General features: G+C 44.7%; 2 protein-coding genes across 3 annotated transcripts in view; one reads left to right on the top strand and one right to left on the bottom strand.

The window, feature by feature from the left end:
• The window catches only part of Mfn1 (mitofusin 1), a 43,873-nt gene extending 35,566 nt beyond the window's left edge, over nt 1-8,307 (top strand). For both annotated transcript variants that reach the window (XM_029566204.1, XM_008838666.3), the window contains exons 16-18: nt 2,465-2,661; nt 4,092-4,226; nt 6,337-8,307. In XM_029566204.1, the coding sequence (XP_029422064.1) occupies nt 2,465-2,661; nt 4,092-4,226; nt 6,337-6,415 (411 nt within the window). In that variant the 3' untranslated portion in view covers nt 6,416-8,307. The remainder of the gene's footprint in view (nt 1-2,464; nt 2,662-4,091; nt 4,227-6,336) is intronic.
• Nucleotides 6,822-13,570, bottom strand: part of Gnb4 (G protein subunit beta 4) — a 61,574-nt gene continuing 54,825 nt past the window's right edge. Inside the window, exon 11 of the mRNA XM_008838662.2 lies at nt 6,822-12,042. Within this exon, the coding sequence (XP_008836884.1) occupies nt 11,936-12,042 (107 nt within the window). The 3' untranslated portion in view covers nt 6,822-11,935. The remainder of the gene's footprint in view (nt 12,043-13,570) is intronic.

The following is a 13,570-nucleotide window of genomic DNA, read 5'->3' as shown; positions in this document are numbered from 1 at the left end:
GTGCAGGGATTGAAGGTGTGTGTTACTATGCCCGGCGTATCTTTTTTTTTTTTTAAACTACCAATTTTCACATCGTAGTACACAAAGAAGTGATATTAATGCATTGGTACAAGAGAAGTCCAGTGGGGGGAGGGGGTTGTGAGCACTTTCCTGTCATTCCTGAGCACTTCCTGTCGTTCCTGAGCATTCCCTGTCATTTCTGAGCATTTCCTGTCATTCCTGAGCCCTTCCTGTCATTCCTGAGCACTTCCTGTCGTTCCTGAGTGCTGTCAGATCCCTGACACCAAACGGAAAAGAAGGGCCTGGTGTTCCTGTGGCTGTCTCTGAATACTTGTGGGATCATTCTTAAAGACTGTTAGTCATGCTGGGCATGGTGTCACACACCTTTAGTCCTAGCACTTGGGAGGCAGAGGCAGGCAGATCTCTGTGAGATCAAGGACAGCCTAGTCTACGCAGTGAGTTCCAGGCCAACAGGCTACAGGAAGAGCCCCTGTCTCAAAAAGACCGAAAAAAAAAAAAAAATTGCTAGTTATTTTTTTCAGTTTGTTAACATGATGTATGTGTGTATATATACAAATCTATTTTGGTTTTTTGAAGCCTCTAACCTAAAAGAAATTTACATTATTATTTTGATTTTATGAGTATTGAGTGTTTTGCCTGCATGTTTGTAAATGCACCCATGTAAGCGATGCACGCAGAGGTCAGAAGACGGCGTTGGATACTCTGGAACTGGAGTTAGTGGTTGTGAGGTACCATGTGGGTGCTGGGAACAGACCTCAGGTCCTCAGCAAGAGCAGCCAGTGCTCTTAACTGCTGAGCATCTCTCCAGCCTGTTGTTACTATTGTTGAGAGAGGAATCCAACCTACCAAATATAGCAGGCTGTGAAAGTCTGTCCTGATACACTATTTTGACCAGATTTCCTCATGGAGAAGTGCATTTTTGTCTTGTTTGTTTGCTTTAGATTTACCTCTTGTTTATGTGTATGAGTGTTTTCCCACATGTTAAGTGCACTGTGTGTGTGCCTGGTGTCTGCAAAGGCCAGAAGAGTTGGTAGTACCCCTGGGTCTGGAGTTAGAGACTGGTGTTAGTTGCCATGTGGGTGTTGGGAACTGAACTGGGCTCTCTCGAAGAGCAGTGTTTTTAACTGTCGAGTCATCGCTTCAGCTCTAGTGCATTTTAATTTTAATACTTTATTTAAAAAAATTTTTTTGGTTTTTTGAGACAGCGACTCCCTGTAGCCCCAGTTAGCCTGGAACTCACTATGTATCCCAGGCTGGTCTCCATCTCACAGAGATCCGTCCAACCTGTCTCTGCCTCCCAAGTGCTGTGATTAAAGGCGTGCCCCACCACACCCTACCCTACTTTTAATTTTTTCCTATGATGGATGGCTGCTGGAGCATTGGGATTCTGAGCCGAGTGTAGGAGAGCTGGTTGTATCACCATGTTGTCCTGGGCACTTGCTCAGTTCCCCATTCTTAAAATTGAATTTCCTCCTTTATCAAATACAAAGTGACATTGATTGGCTCAGTGAGGCCTTTTGCACATATTGGATGTATTTTAGGTGGGAATTTATTAAGCTGAAAGTTGCTAGTAGTTTTTTGTTTATGCTGTTTGGAAATGGCCTGCTTTTCCACATTTGAAACAATTCAGAGGCTGCGGCCAGGATTGGGGCTTTGTGTCCTTTGGTGCCACCATCTTTGTGTGCTTTGTCCTGTTGGCAGTAGTGGGGACAGGGTCTCTGCTGTGAATGGAGAAGTTTTTACAGTGGGAATTTGTGTTCCCATAAGCCATGAGCCAGGGAGGGAGGAGGTGGCACGGCCTCTTTCTTGTCTGTTTCTCTGTAGATAAATTTCTGCTGTAATAAAAGTTGCTTCTTTAGAAAGATTTGTTTTCACTTGTAACTGTGTATGTATGTGTCTGGGTATGGGTATGGACACGTGAATACATGTGCCCAAGGAGGCCAGAGGAGGGTGTTGGACCCCTAGAGTTGGAGTTACAAGTGGTTGTCGGTTGCCTGACATGGAGATCTGGTTGACTAAACTGTAGTTAATGTAAGGTTTATCAGGAGACATCAACATCCAGTACCATCTCTGGAATCAGATCAGTCTTTGATCTTCACTGTCACCATTAAGCGTTTGTGGGGTTGGATAAGGGATAATTAATTGTGGCAATTGAGTTAAAGCCAGAATTACTTGTATAAATTGATTAAAGTCATAATTAAAAGAGGTTGCTCCCTCGGTCGTGAGTAGCCGCTCTGTTCCTGTGGCTCTTATGATCTTCCCTTTCCTCGTGTTCCCGATCCTTAGGTGCAGGGGTTGCTGTGGATGTGTCAGTTGGGGCCAGGCACCATGTTTGCCTTCTGTGTGTACAGTATATGCTTTCTTAGATGGTGAATCAAGGGGTCACAATGCCTTTTCCTGTGTGTATTTCCTTCTCAGAGTGAGCTGTGACTTTATCTTGCAGATTTGGAAAACAGTGGGCTGGAAACTCATCTCTGTTTCTTTAAGCATGTACGGAGCATTGTACTTATATGAAAGGCTGACCTGGACCACGCGTGCCAAAGAGAGAGCTTTTAAGCAGCAGTTTGTGAATTATGCAACGGAGAAACTGCAGATGATCGTGAGCTTCACAAGTGCCAGCTGCAGCCACCAAGTGCAACAGTGAGTGGGGGGACGGGGCACTCCCCAAAGTTGAGAGTCACATTTTGTGGTCACCACCGTGATGAACTAAGCCCTCATTTCCTGTCCCTCACTGCCAGTTCTCCCCAGTCTCTGGTGGATTAGTCTGTTGGCATTCCCCAGGACCCTGGAGGTCTTTTAAGGAATAGTGCTTCAGCTGACCTGGTCAGAGTTAAGTTCCTCTAAGGTGTTTGTGGTTTCTTAACTATGAAGAGTGAACCCCTAGCACTTAAGTGAGCTTAGGTATGGACAGACTTCTGATTTGATTGTGTTGGTTTTTTTTGAGACAGGGACTTACTCTGTAGCCAAGGCTGGCCTCTAACTTATGGTAATCCTCCTGCCTCAGGCTCCTGAGTGCTGGGATTAGGGCTTGTGAGCTACCTCGTCCTTTTTTGTTCATATAGCATTTATTACAAGGAATTATGGGAACTGAAAAGTTGGAAGGTAATTTGGTCCTCTTTTACATTCTAATGGAGGCTCCTCGGATACTTAAACAGTTCTAGTGAAAGATCACTGTTTGGTGAAATTAACTTAATGAAAATGCTTCCTGTGTCATATTGGGATTCAGAGTGGAGAAGGCAAAGACTAAGAAGGCCGGCAGTGCAGTGCCCAGGATGGTTGCAAAGAGGTGTGAGAGCCACGTGGGGTGCACGCATTCCAGGCGTGCTCCTGGGTGAGGTGCAGACACTGCCAGGGCCAGTGCACTGGGTAGCACTCAGCCCAGGTACAGCCCTTTGGTTCTGGAAACATTTTTTTCTATGGTTTAAAGTATTTTTTTCTACTTCACAGACGTTCATAGGATAGATCTTTCTTATTTTTTTCTTAGTCTCAACAATTTCTTATTTTTATTGAGCAAAGAGAATAGAATGCTTCTGAAGAGATCCTGTTCTGTGTTGCTGTCTCCTGCAGCTGGTTCTGCCTGCATCCTGTTTGTAGCCACACGCAGGCGTCGGGCGCAGGGGTAGGACAACGGCCTCTTGAGCACTTGGCCTGGTGGCCAGGTGACACGACCTGCAGCTACAAGTTACAAGTACCATGCCTCTCCTCAGTTACCTTTAGCTGTGTGCTTCGATTCCGATTTAGATATTAAAGCTTTTCTCCTGGGGTCTGCAGAGCTGGCTCAGCAGTTAAGAGCACTGGCTGCTCTTGCAGAGGACCCAGGTTTGATTCCCAGCACCCACATGGTGGCTAACAACCATATGTAACTCCAGTTCCAGGGGATCCAATGCCCTCTTCTGGCCTCCATGGACATTGGACGACACGGGTGCACTTACATTCATGTAGACAATACACTCCTACACATAAAATAAAAATAATAAATACCTTAATATATCTTAAAGCTTTTCTCCTTGTTAAGGTTATTCATTTTAGAAGACATTCATGACTGCTTCTCTGTTTCTTTTATTTTAAAGAGAAATGGCTACCACCTTTGCTCGCCTGTGCCAACAAGTTGATGTTACTCAAAAACATCTGGAAGAAGAAATTGCTAGATTATCCAAAGAAATAGATCAATTGGAGAAAATACAAAAAAGTTCAAAGCTCCTAAGGTATTTTAACTTTTTCCTCTCAGTAACATGAACATTTACTGTCACCCCACATCCAAAGTACAATCATATAAATCACTAATGAGTTTGTATTATAACTCTTTTTTTTTTTTTTGGTCTTTTTGAGACAGGGTCTCCTTGTAGCCCCAGCTGTAGACCAGGCTGGCCTTGAACTCACAGAAATCCGCCTGCCTCTGCCTCTGGAGTGCTGGGATTAGAGGTGTGCGCCACCATGACCAACTGTATTAGAACTTTTTAAAATAACTTTCTGTGTTGGCTAAAATTAATTTCCATGTTTGATCAGGTGTGGTGACGTATGCCTTAGAGCTTGAGGCCAGTCTAATCAACATAGCAAGTTCCAAGGCAGCTGGGGTTACACAGTGAGATACTGACTTGGAAAAAAATTTCATGTTTAATTCCATGTTTTAGAATTGCAGTGAAAGCTAATTTCATAAGAGAATGACTATGAATTAAAAGGAATTTTTTATAAGACTTTTACTCCTTTATAGATTAGGTTGGTGCTCTTTCTGAATAAACATTCTGTAATTAAAAACGACTGCCTCCCTCTGGGAGGCAGATGCAGGAGGATCCTCATCTACATAGCAAGTTCAAGGTCAGCCGGGGCCACACCAGACCCTCAGAAACAAAGAGTTTTTAGTCCTGTGTCTATAAGCAGAGCCCGTTCTTGCTGGGGACCAAGTCCCCTTGTGTGTGCAGCAGTGAGCGTGTACACGGCTTCCTGATAGTGTGGCTCTGCTTTAGGGCAATGCACTGTGGAGCCTTTGGGATCCAGAAACATTTGTTCTGGTGACACAACTGACATGTCAGTTCTGACTTTTCACTTCCTACCCCCAAACCCGCTTGCTAGCCTGTCTTGGAGAATCCTTAAGGACCAAGCGAGTGCCATTGCTCTTCAGGGCCTGCAGCCGTACCTGTGAGGGGCTTGTGACCAGTGTCAGCTCAGGAGGTGCAGGGCCTGCAGCCATGCCTGTTGAGGGGCTTGTGGTCAGTGTTTACAGATTGGAGGACTGTTTCTAAGATCCTGAATTTTTTTTTTTTTTTGGTCTTTTTGAGACAGGGTCTTCCTATAACCTCAGGTGATCTGGAACTCACTGTGTAGACCAGGCTAGCTTTGAGATTCTCCTGCCTTTGCCTCCCAAGTGCTGGGATTAAAGGCCTGTGCCACCATGCCCGAGTGAGATCCTAAATTTTGAGAGAATACATTTATCATCAACCTACCTGATGATGTTTGGGTCAGTGACAAACCTTGTATTCAATGGTGGCCCTTAAAGATTATATGGACCTGAAAATTTCCTGTGGCTTAGTGATGGAGCTTTTGTAAGGTGATAGTCCGTGTGTTTGTGGACATGAGTTCCACTGTGTAAAATGCCTGCAGCGTTCAGCACAGGGCCCTGTGTGGCAGGCTCCAGCCCTGGCTGAGTGCACTCTGCAACGTTCACACCTTGCTCTTCCCGATGGCGGGCCTGAGTGAGGCGCGACTGCTTAGCATGGGCTCAGCCAACTGTCACGTCCTTCAGGAGTGTTCTCTGGGAGCAGTGCATTCACTGGTATTCAGAGTGCATGTATGTTGCCTTCTGTGATCTCAGTGCAGTCCTATGTTCAGAGACAAGAGCCCCTCTTGTCCCATAGGGCCCTACTCCAAGAGCACATGCCTAGCACCTTCGAGGACAAGCTATGCGGGTCTGGACTGTCAGTTTAGTCAGGCTTCCTGTCTTCCAGTTGGCATGCATCAAGTGTGACTCTGGTGTTGGCAGTGTTCTTGGTGGAGGGGGACCCTGGCCCACGTCTCTGCAGGCTGCAGAAGCCGTGCAGTGCCTTGCCGGTACCTCATGCTTCCCTTGAAGGCAGCTTCACACATGGCTGTGACTTAAGGTGTAACTGCCGTCGGTGTCTGTTGTCTGTCTCTGCCCATCTTAGTGTTGCTGGTCATCTCTGTGACCTGAGTGCTCATAGCCCAGAGTGGACAGTAGTGGGCAGACTTGAGTTTTAAGAAGCATAGCAGCAGCTCGCTAGAATGCTGTTTAAAGTTTGGATAGAATGTATTTTTCTCATTGACTGTTATAATAGTTAGGTTGCTGTTTTACTTTTTTAGAAATAAAGCTGATCAACTTGAAAGTGAGCTGGAGAATTTTTCGAAGCAGTTTCTGCACTTGAGGAATGAGGAGTCATAGTGACGAGTGCTGCGGAGACCACCTCAGAAGACACGGAGCTTGGAGAACGGGAGAGCTGTTATTTTTATGGAATGACTTCAATATGAATTACACTAACTATAAGTTGTAACGCTCTGCATAGATTGTGGTAGTCTGTCTCAGGGTGTTTGTGCCTTTTGAAGAGTGTTGTGATACGTCATTAGTTTTAGTTTGGAGTAAAGAAGAGACTAAATGGGTTAGATGATGAATTGGTTTAAGAGCAGCAGAACCAGCTGCGATGGCTGAGGGCTGGGTCCTGTGGCCTCCTTAGGGCTCCAAAGAGCCACTTCCTGGCATCCAGGAGTTAGTGAGCTTGTCATCCTCCTCAGCATGAGTTTTTGATGCCTTCTTTATGGGAATAGGAAATCTGGTTTTTAAGCTAACTTGCTCTAACACCAGGGAGTGCGGGCTGTTCTTGGGTGTAGTATTTATGCAAGTTACAGTCCCTTGGCCAGCACAGCAAGATGTAAACCACTAATAAGCATGGTGTTTTTACCCTTTTATCCCATTAAAGCTGATGTGAAACAGGAGCAAGCCTGTCCTTACAGCATACATGAAGTGTCTGGTCTAGTTTTCTATCTCTTAAGAAGCATCTGTGCTATGAAATCTAGTTGGACCCCAGGGCGAGAGTCTGGCAGGGAGAGCACTGCTGCCTTGTTGTGAGTTGGAAGGTCTGAAGGGATGGAGGTGGCTGGCAGGGGCCCAGGAGGTCTGCCTGGAGGGTGGGGACCTGACAGCGAAGCTGGATGGAGGTGTTGGGAAGGTGCTTGATGGCGGGCACTGGGCTCAACCCCACTGGGGGCTTTTACTGTATGTGAATTTTCTGGGGCTTTGTTAAAAATTGTCACTGTTTTCCTATTGTAGTGAAAGGTTTGTGGTTCAACTATCATATCTGCTTCTGAGCTGAGCTGACTGACACCTGTGGAAATACTTCCAAGTGGCAGGTTCTCTGACCTGATTATGACAGAGGAACGCTAAGTGGATGCCTGTCAGTCCAAGGGTGCCATCTTAGGGGACGCTGTGTTCCACAGGGTGTTGAGGGTCCAAATTTGAGGCCTTTTCTTTTCAGCACTTACCTTTCTGTGCCTTTTAAGGCTCCTGGTGCTAGTTTGCCTTCACGTAGGCGCACCGCCACCTTTTAAGGTGTTTAAAGGGTGTTTTAGGCCATAGAAATGTCTCACTTCTGTCTTATGCAAATCGGGTATTGGACTGCAGTATTCAAATCTAAATACCTGTAACTACTTTTTGCTTTTATTGCTGATTTTTAACCCAAAACATGGCACAGGCCACCAAGTAGGATGAGGTGAAAATCTTATGAAAATGTGTGAAATCAAGGTCCGCTAACATAGGCTGCAAAGGTAGCATGGTACAGTGGTTCTCCAAGTGTGGTCCCTGGGTCATCAGCATTATTTTTAAACTTGTAAGAACTGCAGAGTCTCAGGCCTCAACCCAGACGTATGGCATCAGAGACTCCAGGTTTGGGGTCCGCAGTTAAGCAAGCCCTGTGGGTGTTCTGACGCACTATGGATTCTGGGGTCACCTGTACTGTGCTGCTGGTACGGTGTACTTACCACCCTGATTAGAATGTTGTTCCAGCTGACAAAGTGTAGAAAACGTATGGCTGTTGAGACCAGAACGCTGAAATGCTGAAAGCCAGCCAGTTCTTACGCCTGGATGTAAGTGCACCTGTGGCTGGGTCCATGCGTAATACAGAAAGTTTGTAGTTACATCCGTTATAGCCCAGAGTTTCACTTGAGTATTTACTGTGTATGTCTATAGAATTATTTATAAACTTTGTATAAGCTTGAACTTTTTACAGAAGATTTTCTAAGTATGCAAACTTGCAAGATGAAAATAAATCTATTTGCCTGTTAGCTGACAAATGCATCATTGATACTCCCGTTAGTGACCTCAACTTCCACGTGCACTCGTTTGACCCGGCAGGACGCTGCCTTGCACTGGTGGACCTGATGACTGTTACTGTCATTTCCTTTCCTTGGCTGGCCAGTGGCTGGAAGGGTAAGAGCATATGTTGTCCACTGCTGTTGGGGTGGGGGAGGGGGCAGTTTGAGGTTTCCCACGGTAATTCTGCAGCTGGGCAGAATGGGTACATCTTTATCTTAATTTCCTCATTAATCCCAAGATTATAATGAGAGAGAATAAAAGCATTTAGAATCTGTACTCTAAGCAGAATTGACTCTGAAAGTAAAACTGGGATTATTCTAACAGCTATAGGGACCGCATGGCTTCAGACTTGGGATCCTCCTGCCTCTACGTTCCCAAGTACTGGAATTGCAGCCTGGGGCCCTGTGCTCAGTTCAGGGAAGGAGTAGTAATGAGAATCTGTCCTTTAAGAGTGAGCCAGGTGGGCTGGCAGCATCCAGTCTCTTCCTTGCTTCTGAAGTCTGTTCCTTTTTCATGGGAAAAAAAAAATGGCCAGTGTAATGACTGGCGAGATGGCTCAGTGGTTAAGAGCACGTACTGCTTTTCCAGAGAACCCAGGTTCAGTTCCCAGCACCCACATCAGGCAGCTCATAACTGCTTCAGGGGAATCTCTCTTCTGGCTTCCACGGGCACCTGTGGTATACAGGTCATACAGGTACCCACCTATAGAAACAAATACTGTTTTTTAAATGACCGATGTTTAGATTAAGGAATTTGGGCTGACCAAATGGACTGGGGCTTAATTTTTAAAATTTTATTTATTAATAGAATTTTGACTTAAAATAAGGTACAATGAACTATATAGTTAAAAGCACTTTATTGATTACAGTATCAGTTCATAGCAACAATATTTCACAAGCAATTGTACAAATAAAGGGATGAATCACTGTAAGATCTGAGGACACTGCTAAATCAGGCCACAGTTTGTGGATGGCTAGGGCTGACATTAGTGGCCAGTTGACCACCTGTGTAGAAACTTTTGGGTGAAGAAAAACACTTCCAAAGTGCCTTACAGGAAAAATACTTAGAACAGTTTCAGGATGTGCTTGAAATGGTGCATCTCGTGCCTTCGGCTAAGACAAGGCAAATGCTTTGAACAGAGCAGCTGGCTGAGCACCGTTGTGAGGACGGAAGGGCCTGGGAGCACACCACGGGGCTGCTAGTGCCAAGTCTGCTTGTGATGTGGACTCTGCTGGGTACAGTCAACACTAGCTGAGACAGGTCTTTTCCTCATAATGCTACATTATATCTGCTTTACAGAACCAACTGTTACCAATGACTATCAACATGGAAAACGTTCCCCAAGCCCAGGGTGTCCCATCAGTCTGTGACTGGCATCCTATGGCTGCCTGTGTAACCAAGGTGAATAGGAGAGTGAGCCTGGCGCCTCCCCGCATTCTGTAGGATCCCACATCACATACGTATTAGTGCCCTCCTATCCTTCACGTAAGACTGACTTGCTTGTGGATAACTTTAAAGTTCCAACAGGAGCTAAGAGGTGGTTTTAAATGATGTTCCCCACTGGCCAGAGAGAAACACTAAACACAGTATTTAAAAGCCTGGCATAATCCTACATTCTAAAAAGAACATTCCTTGCTAAAACGATGACAGGCCATGAAATTCTCCAATAAAAGTATTTTTCAAAATGATAGCAGATGTGTCTGGAGGATGCAGTCAGCTTTTCCAGGTTAGCAGTAAACACAGGTGTTGTGCTACAGCTGACTCATTCATAAGTCTTCATTCAGCCATAAAATTTCCCTGAATGTTTTTACTTGTAAGACCAAGTCTCAAGTTTTATTAAGTGTAAGACATCTACAGGGAAAACTCAGCAGTAGAAACTACAACTTCTGGTTTGTTTTTATGGTAGGTTTTTAAGATTTTATTTGTGTGTATGCAGTAGTGAAGGGTTCCCAGAAATCCTAAGCAGGATACAGGTGTACACACCCCATCTGTGCCCTCTTTCTATTTTAATCCTGTTACCTTAATTCCCTTCTGTCTGACCCTGATTTCATTACAGCAGGCATGTGCATCAACATATTCAAAATATAAAAATGAAGATCAAGTACAGTCTGAGCATAGTTTAAAAATGAAGATCAAGTACAGTCTGAGCATAGTTTACAGGTGGTCAGAAGTTAACACAGAATGAGGGAAACCGCCTATAATTTACTGAGTTACAACACACAATGCACTTATGCACTTCAGAATAACCTGCGACTACTTGCTCCAGCCAGACTGTCAGCAAGTGTCAACCATTGGGATTCATTTGCAAGAGAAAACTGAATGGTATTTGTTCAGGTTTCGAGCAGGACATCCTGGTAGCAGACATGTTATTGTACCACTGACCAGTGGGGAGCTGCTTGGCACATTCCTGGCTCATGGAAAAACTGCTTTAGGAACTTCAGAGTGGGGCTACCCAGCTCTCGATGTTCTTTACAATCAGCTACTTAGAAGCAACTTCTCACTAATACAACAGAAAGGAGAAAGTTAAAGGAGCAGAGAACATGACTTGGGTAAAGCACTTGGCCTAGCATGCACGACGCCCTGGATTCCATCTGCAGCACACCCCCCCCCAAATGAAAAATGTAAGGGCATAAATAATGTATACCATTCAGATTTTATGTTACATAAAATTTATAAATCTACCCTGTTATAAATTAGTGCCAGTGAATGGCTGTTTAATATCACTCAAGAATGTTAAGACAAATAACTTCCTATCAGAGAACACTCTCGATGAAAGGACAAGTCACATGATCAAACCTAACTATGAACACTACAGACTCAGAATGTAAAGTCAGCAGCAAGGTCCAGCTGTTTCCAGTATTCTAGAACACCAAGAACAGCATGCCAATATCTACTGTTCTGGTATCATAAATGGTCATGAAATGTCCTACGTGTCCCCCCTATGTCAAAGTTAGATGTCTGCCTCTGGCATTTCAGGCCACCCATCCCTGAAGGCCTTCAACGAGTACCCACCAGATCACTTGCATCAAAGAGTGCAGGAGCAGCTACCTGCTCCCTGAGAGACACCTCACCTACCAACCCTCAGCATGAAGCTGGCATGGGCCCAAGCTAAAGAGGATGTCAAAATCCAAGGGGACTTGCAGACAGCACACACACATCCACAGGGTTACTTCCACCAGTCGCTGGGCCTGGTTCTATGACAACACTAAAAAAAAAATGTGACATTTCTTATATACACAAAGCTTAAGGTATAGTCCTCAGAAAAATGCAAAAACAATGAGCAAATACTATAAAGTGTACATTCAATTTCACATGAAGAATTAGTATAAGCAAAACTTTGTCAGGGTTAAAATTAACCCAACTCCTCAATTAATATACCAGTCCCCTTGACCTCAGTGGGGAGGGACCTTGGCCTTGACTGCGGCTTTTCCCACTATTTTATTTATTTTTCGCTTATTGAAAGCTGATTTTTGTATATAATAATCTCAATAGAAAAATCTTCATCTGCAAATAGAAGGCAGAATTTTTTCTCACAGCTATAGGCTGTAGCATTGATTTCTCCAGATAGCAACGGAGAACAGAAAATACAGGTCACCGTTAATTCCAGATTCTAAGAAAACTGTCCCAGGAGCCCGTGGCCACAGCCATGCCGTCGTCTGTCACTCCTAAGCAGCTGACACGGTTGTCATGACCAGCAAGGACACCTACAAAGAAAGGCCGGTACAGAGTTAAGAAACAAATTGAAAAAGTATGTTCTTTAGATCTAGAAGGTAGTGGGACATGGCACACATCTTTAATTCCCAGCACTCAGGAGGCAGAGGCAGACAGCTCTGCGAGGTGGAGGCCAGTCCAGGGAGACCCTGTCTCAAAAACAACAACAAAACCCCCCAAAATCTCTGGTGAGACTGCTGTCAGGGCCGCACAGCACACTGCTAAGCACACCACTGAATTGGTGACATGAACATCAATTTGTGTTTTTAATTTTTGAAAAGTCACACTGTTCTTAAAATCTTTTTGAGACTGGTTCAGTGTAGTCCAGGCTAGTCTTGAACTTGGTACCTAGCCAAGATGACCCTGAGTTCCGGGTCCTCCACCTCCCCAGTGCTGGGAGCGTGCACCACCAGGCATGGCCATTTTATAATGTTTTCACCTAGGAAAACAGAAGTAGACATTCATTCCACAGCTCTAGCAAATTTCTGATATTCCAGTTTTGGTACTGAGCTGTGCTGCTTTCAACAAAGAGAACTATGAATGAAGTTCAGTGAAGCAGATTTTGCCATAAGAACAACAACAAGTTGCCTTCCATCATCCAAAAACTACCAACATGATTCAGTGGTTTGTTTTTGTCAGCTACCAAACACAAATGTTGGTTATAACTTTCTAAAACCACCATGGTCATCAAGTTTTTGTTTCTTTTGGCACACTAACATTAGACTCACCAAGATAAAAGTGAACAATTCTTGGGGCTGGAGAGATGGCTCAGTGGTTAAGAGCACTGACTGCTCTTGCAGAGAACCTGGGTTCGATTCCCAGCACTCACATGGTGGCTACGAACCGTCCTTAACTCCTGTTGCTGGGGAATCCGCGGAGCCCTCTTCTGACCTTCCTGTGGCATTGCACAACACAGGTACACTCACATGCAGGTAATACACTCATACATAAAATAAAAAATAATAAATATTTAAAAAATGAACAATTCTCAGTATTTGAGGGAGAAATGTAAATATTTCAAAGAAAAGTTAGACACTTGGGAGGCCGAAGCATGTGGATCTCTGTGAGGTCGAGGCCAGCCTGGTCTATATAGTGAGTTCCAGCCAGCTTGGGCTGCACAGTGAGACTTTCTTAAAAAAAAGGAGGGGGGGCTGGAGAGATGGCTCAGCAGTTAAGAACACTGGTTGTTCTTGTAGAAGACCCGGGTTTGAATCCCAGCACCCACATGGCAGCTAACAACAGCCTCTTCTGACCTCTGCGGGCATTGCATGACATGGGTGCACATACCTACATGCAGGCAATACACGCGTACACATAAAATAAAAATAAAAAAAATTTAAAACCCACAAAACAAGATCTGGTAAGCCAAGAAACCAAAGTATCTTGAACAGCCTCCAGCAGGGTCCACAGTGGTAGAAACGGGTCTCTGGAGCTAGAGCAGGAACAAATATGTCAAAACAATATTACATTAGAAAGTGCTCAGGGTCAGGAAAGCTGCACCATCCTCCGTGCTGCATCACT

This window comes from Nannospalax galili, unplaced genomic scaffold (genome assembly GCF_000622305.1).
Source record: "Nannospalax galili isolate Female #2095 unplaced genomic scaffold, S.galili_v1.0 scaffold179, whole genome shotgun sequence".
In the NCBI taxonomy this organism is placed as follows: Eukaryota; Metazoa; Chordata; class Mammalia; order Rodentia; family Spalacidae; genus Nannospalax; species Nannospalax galili.
The sequence above is the reverse complement of the archived record's forward strand: the minus strand, read 5'-3'. Positions and strand labels throughout refer to the sequence as shown.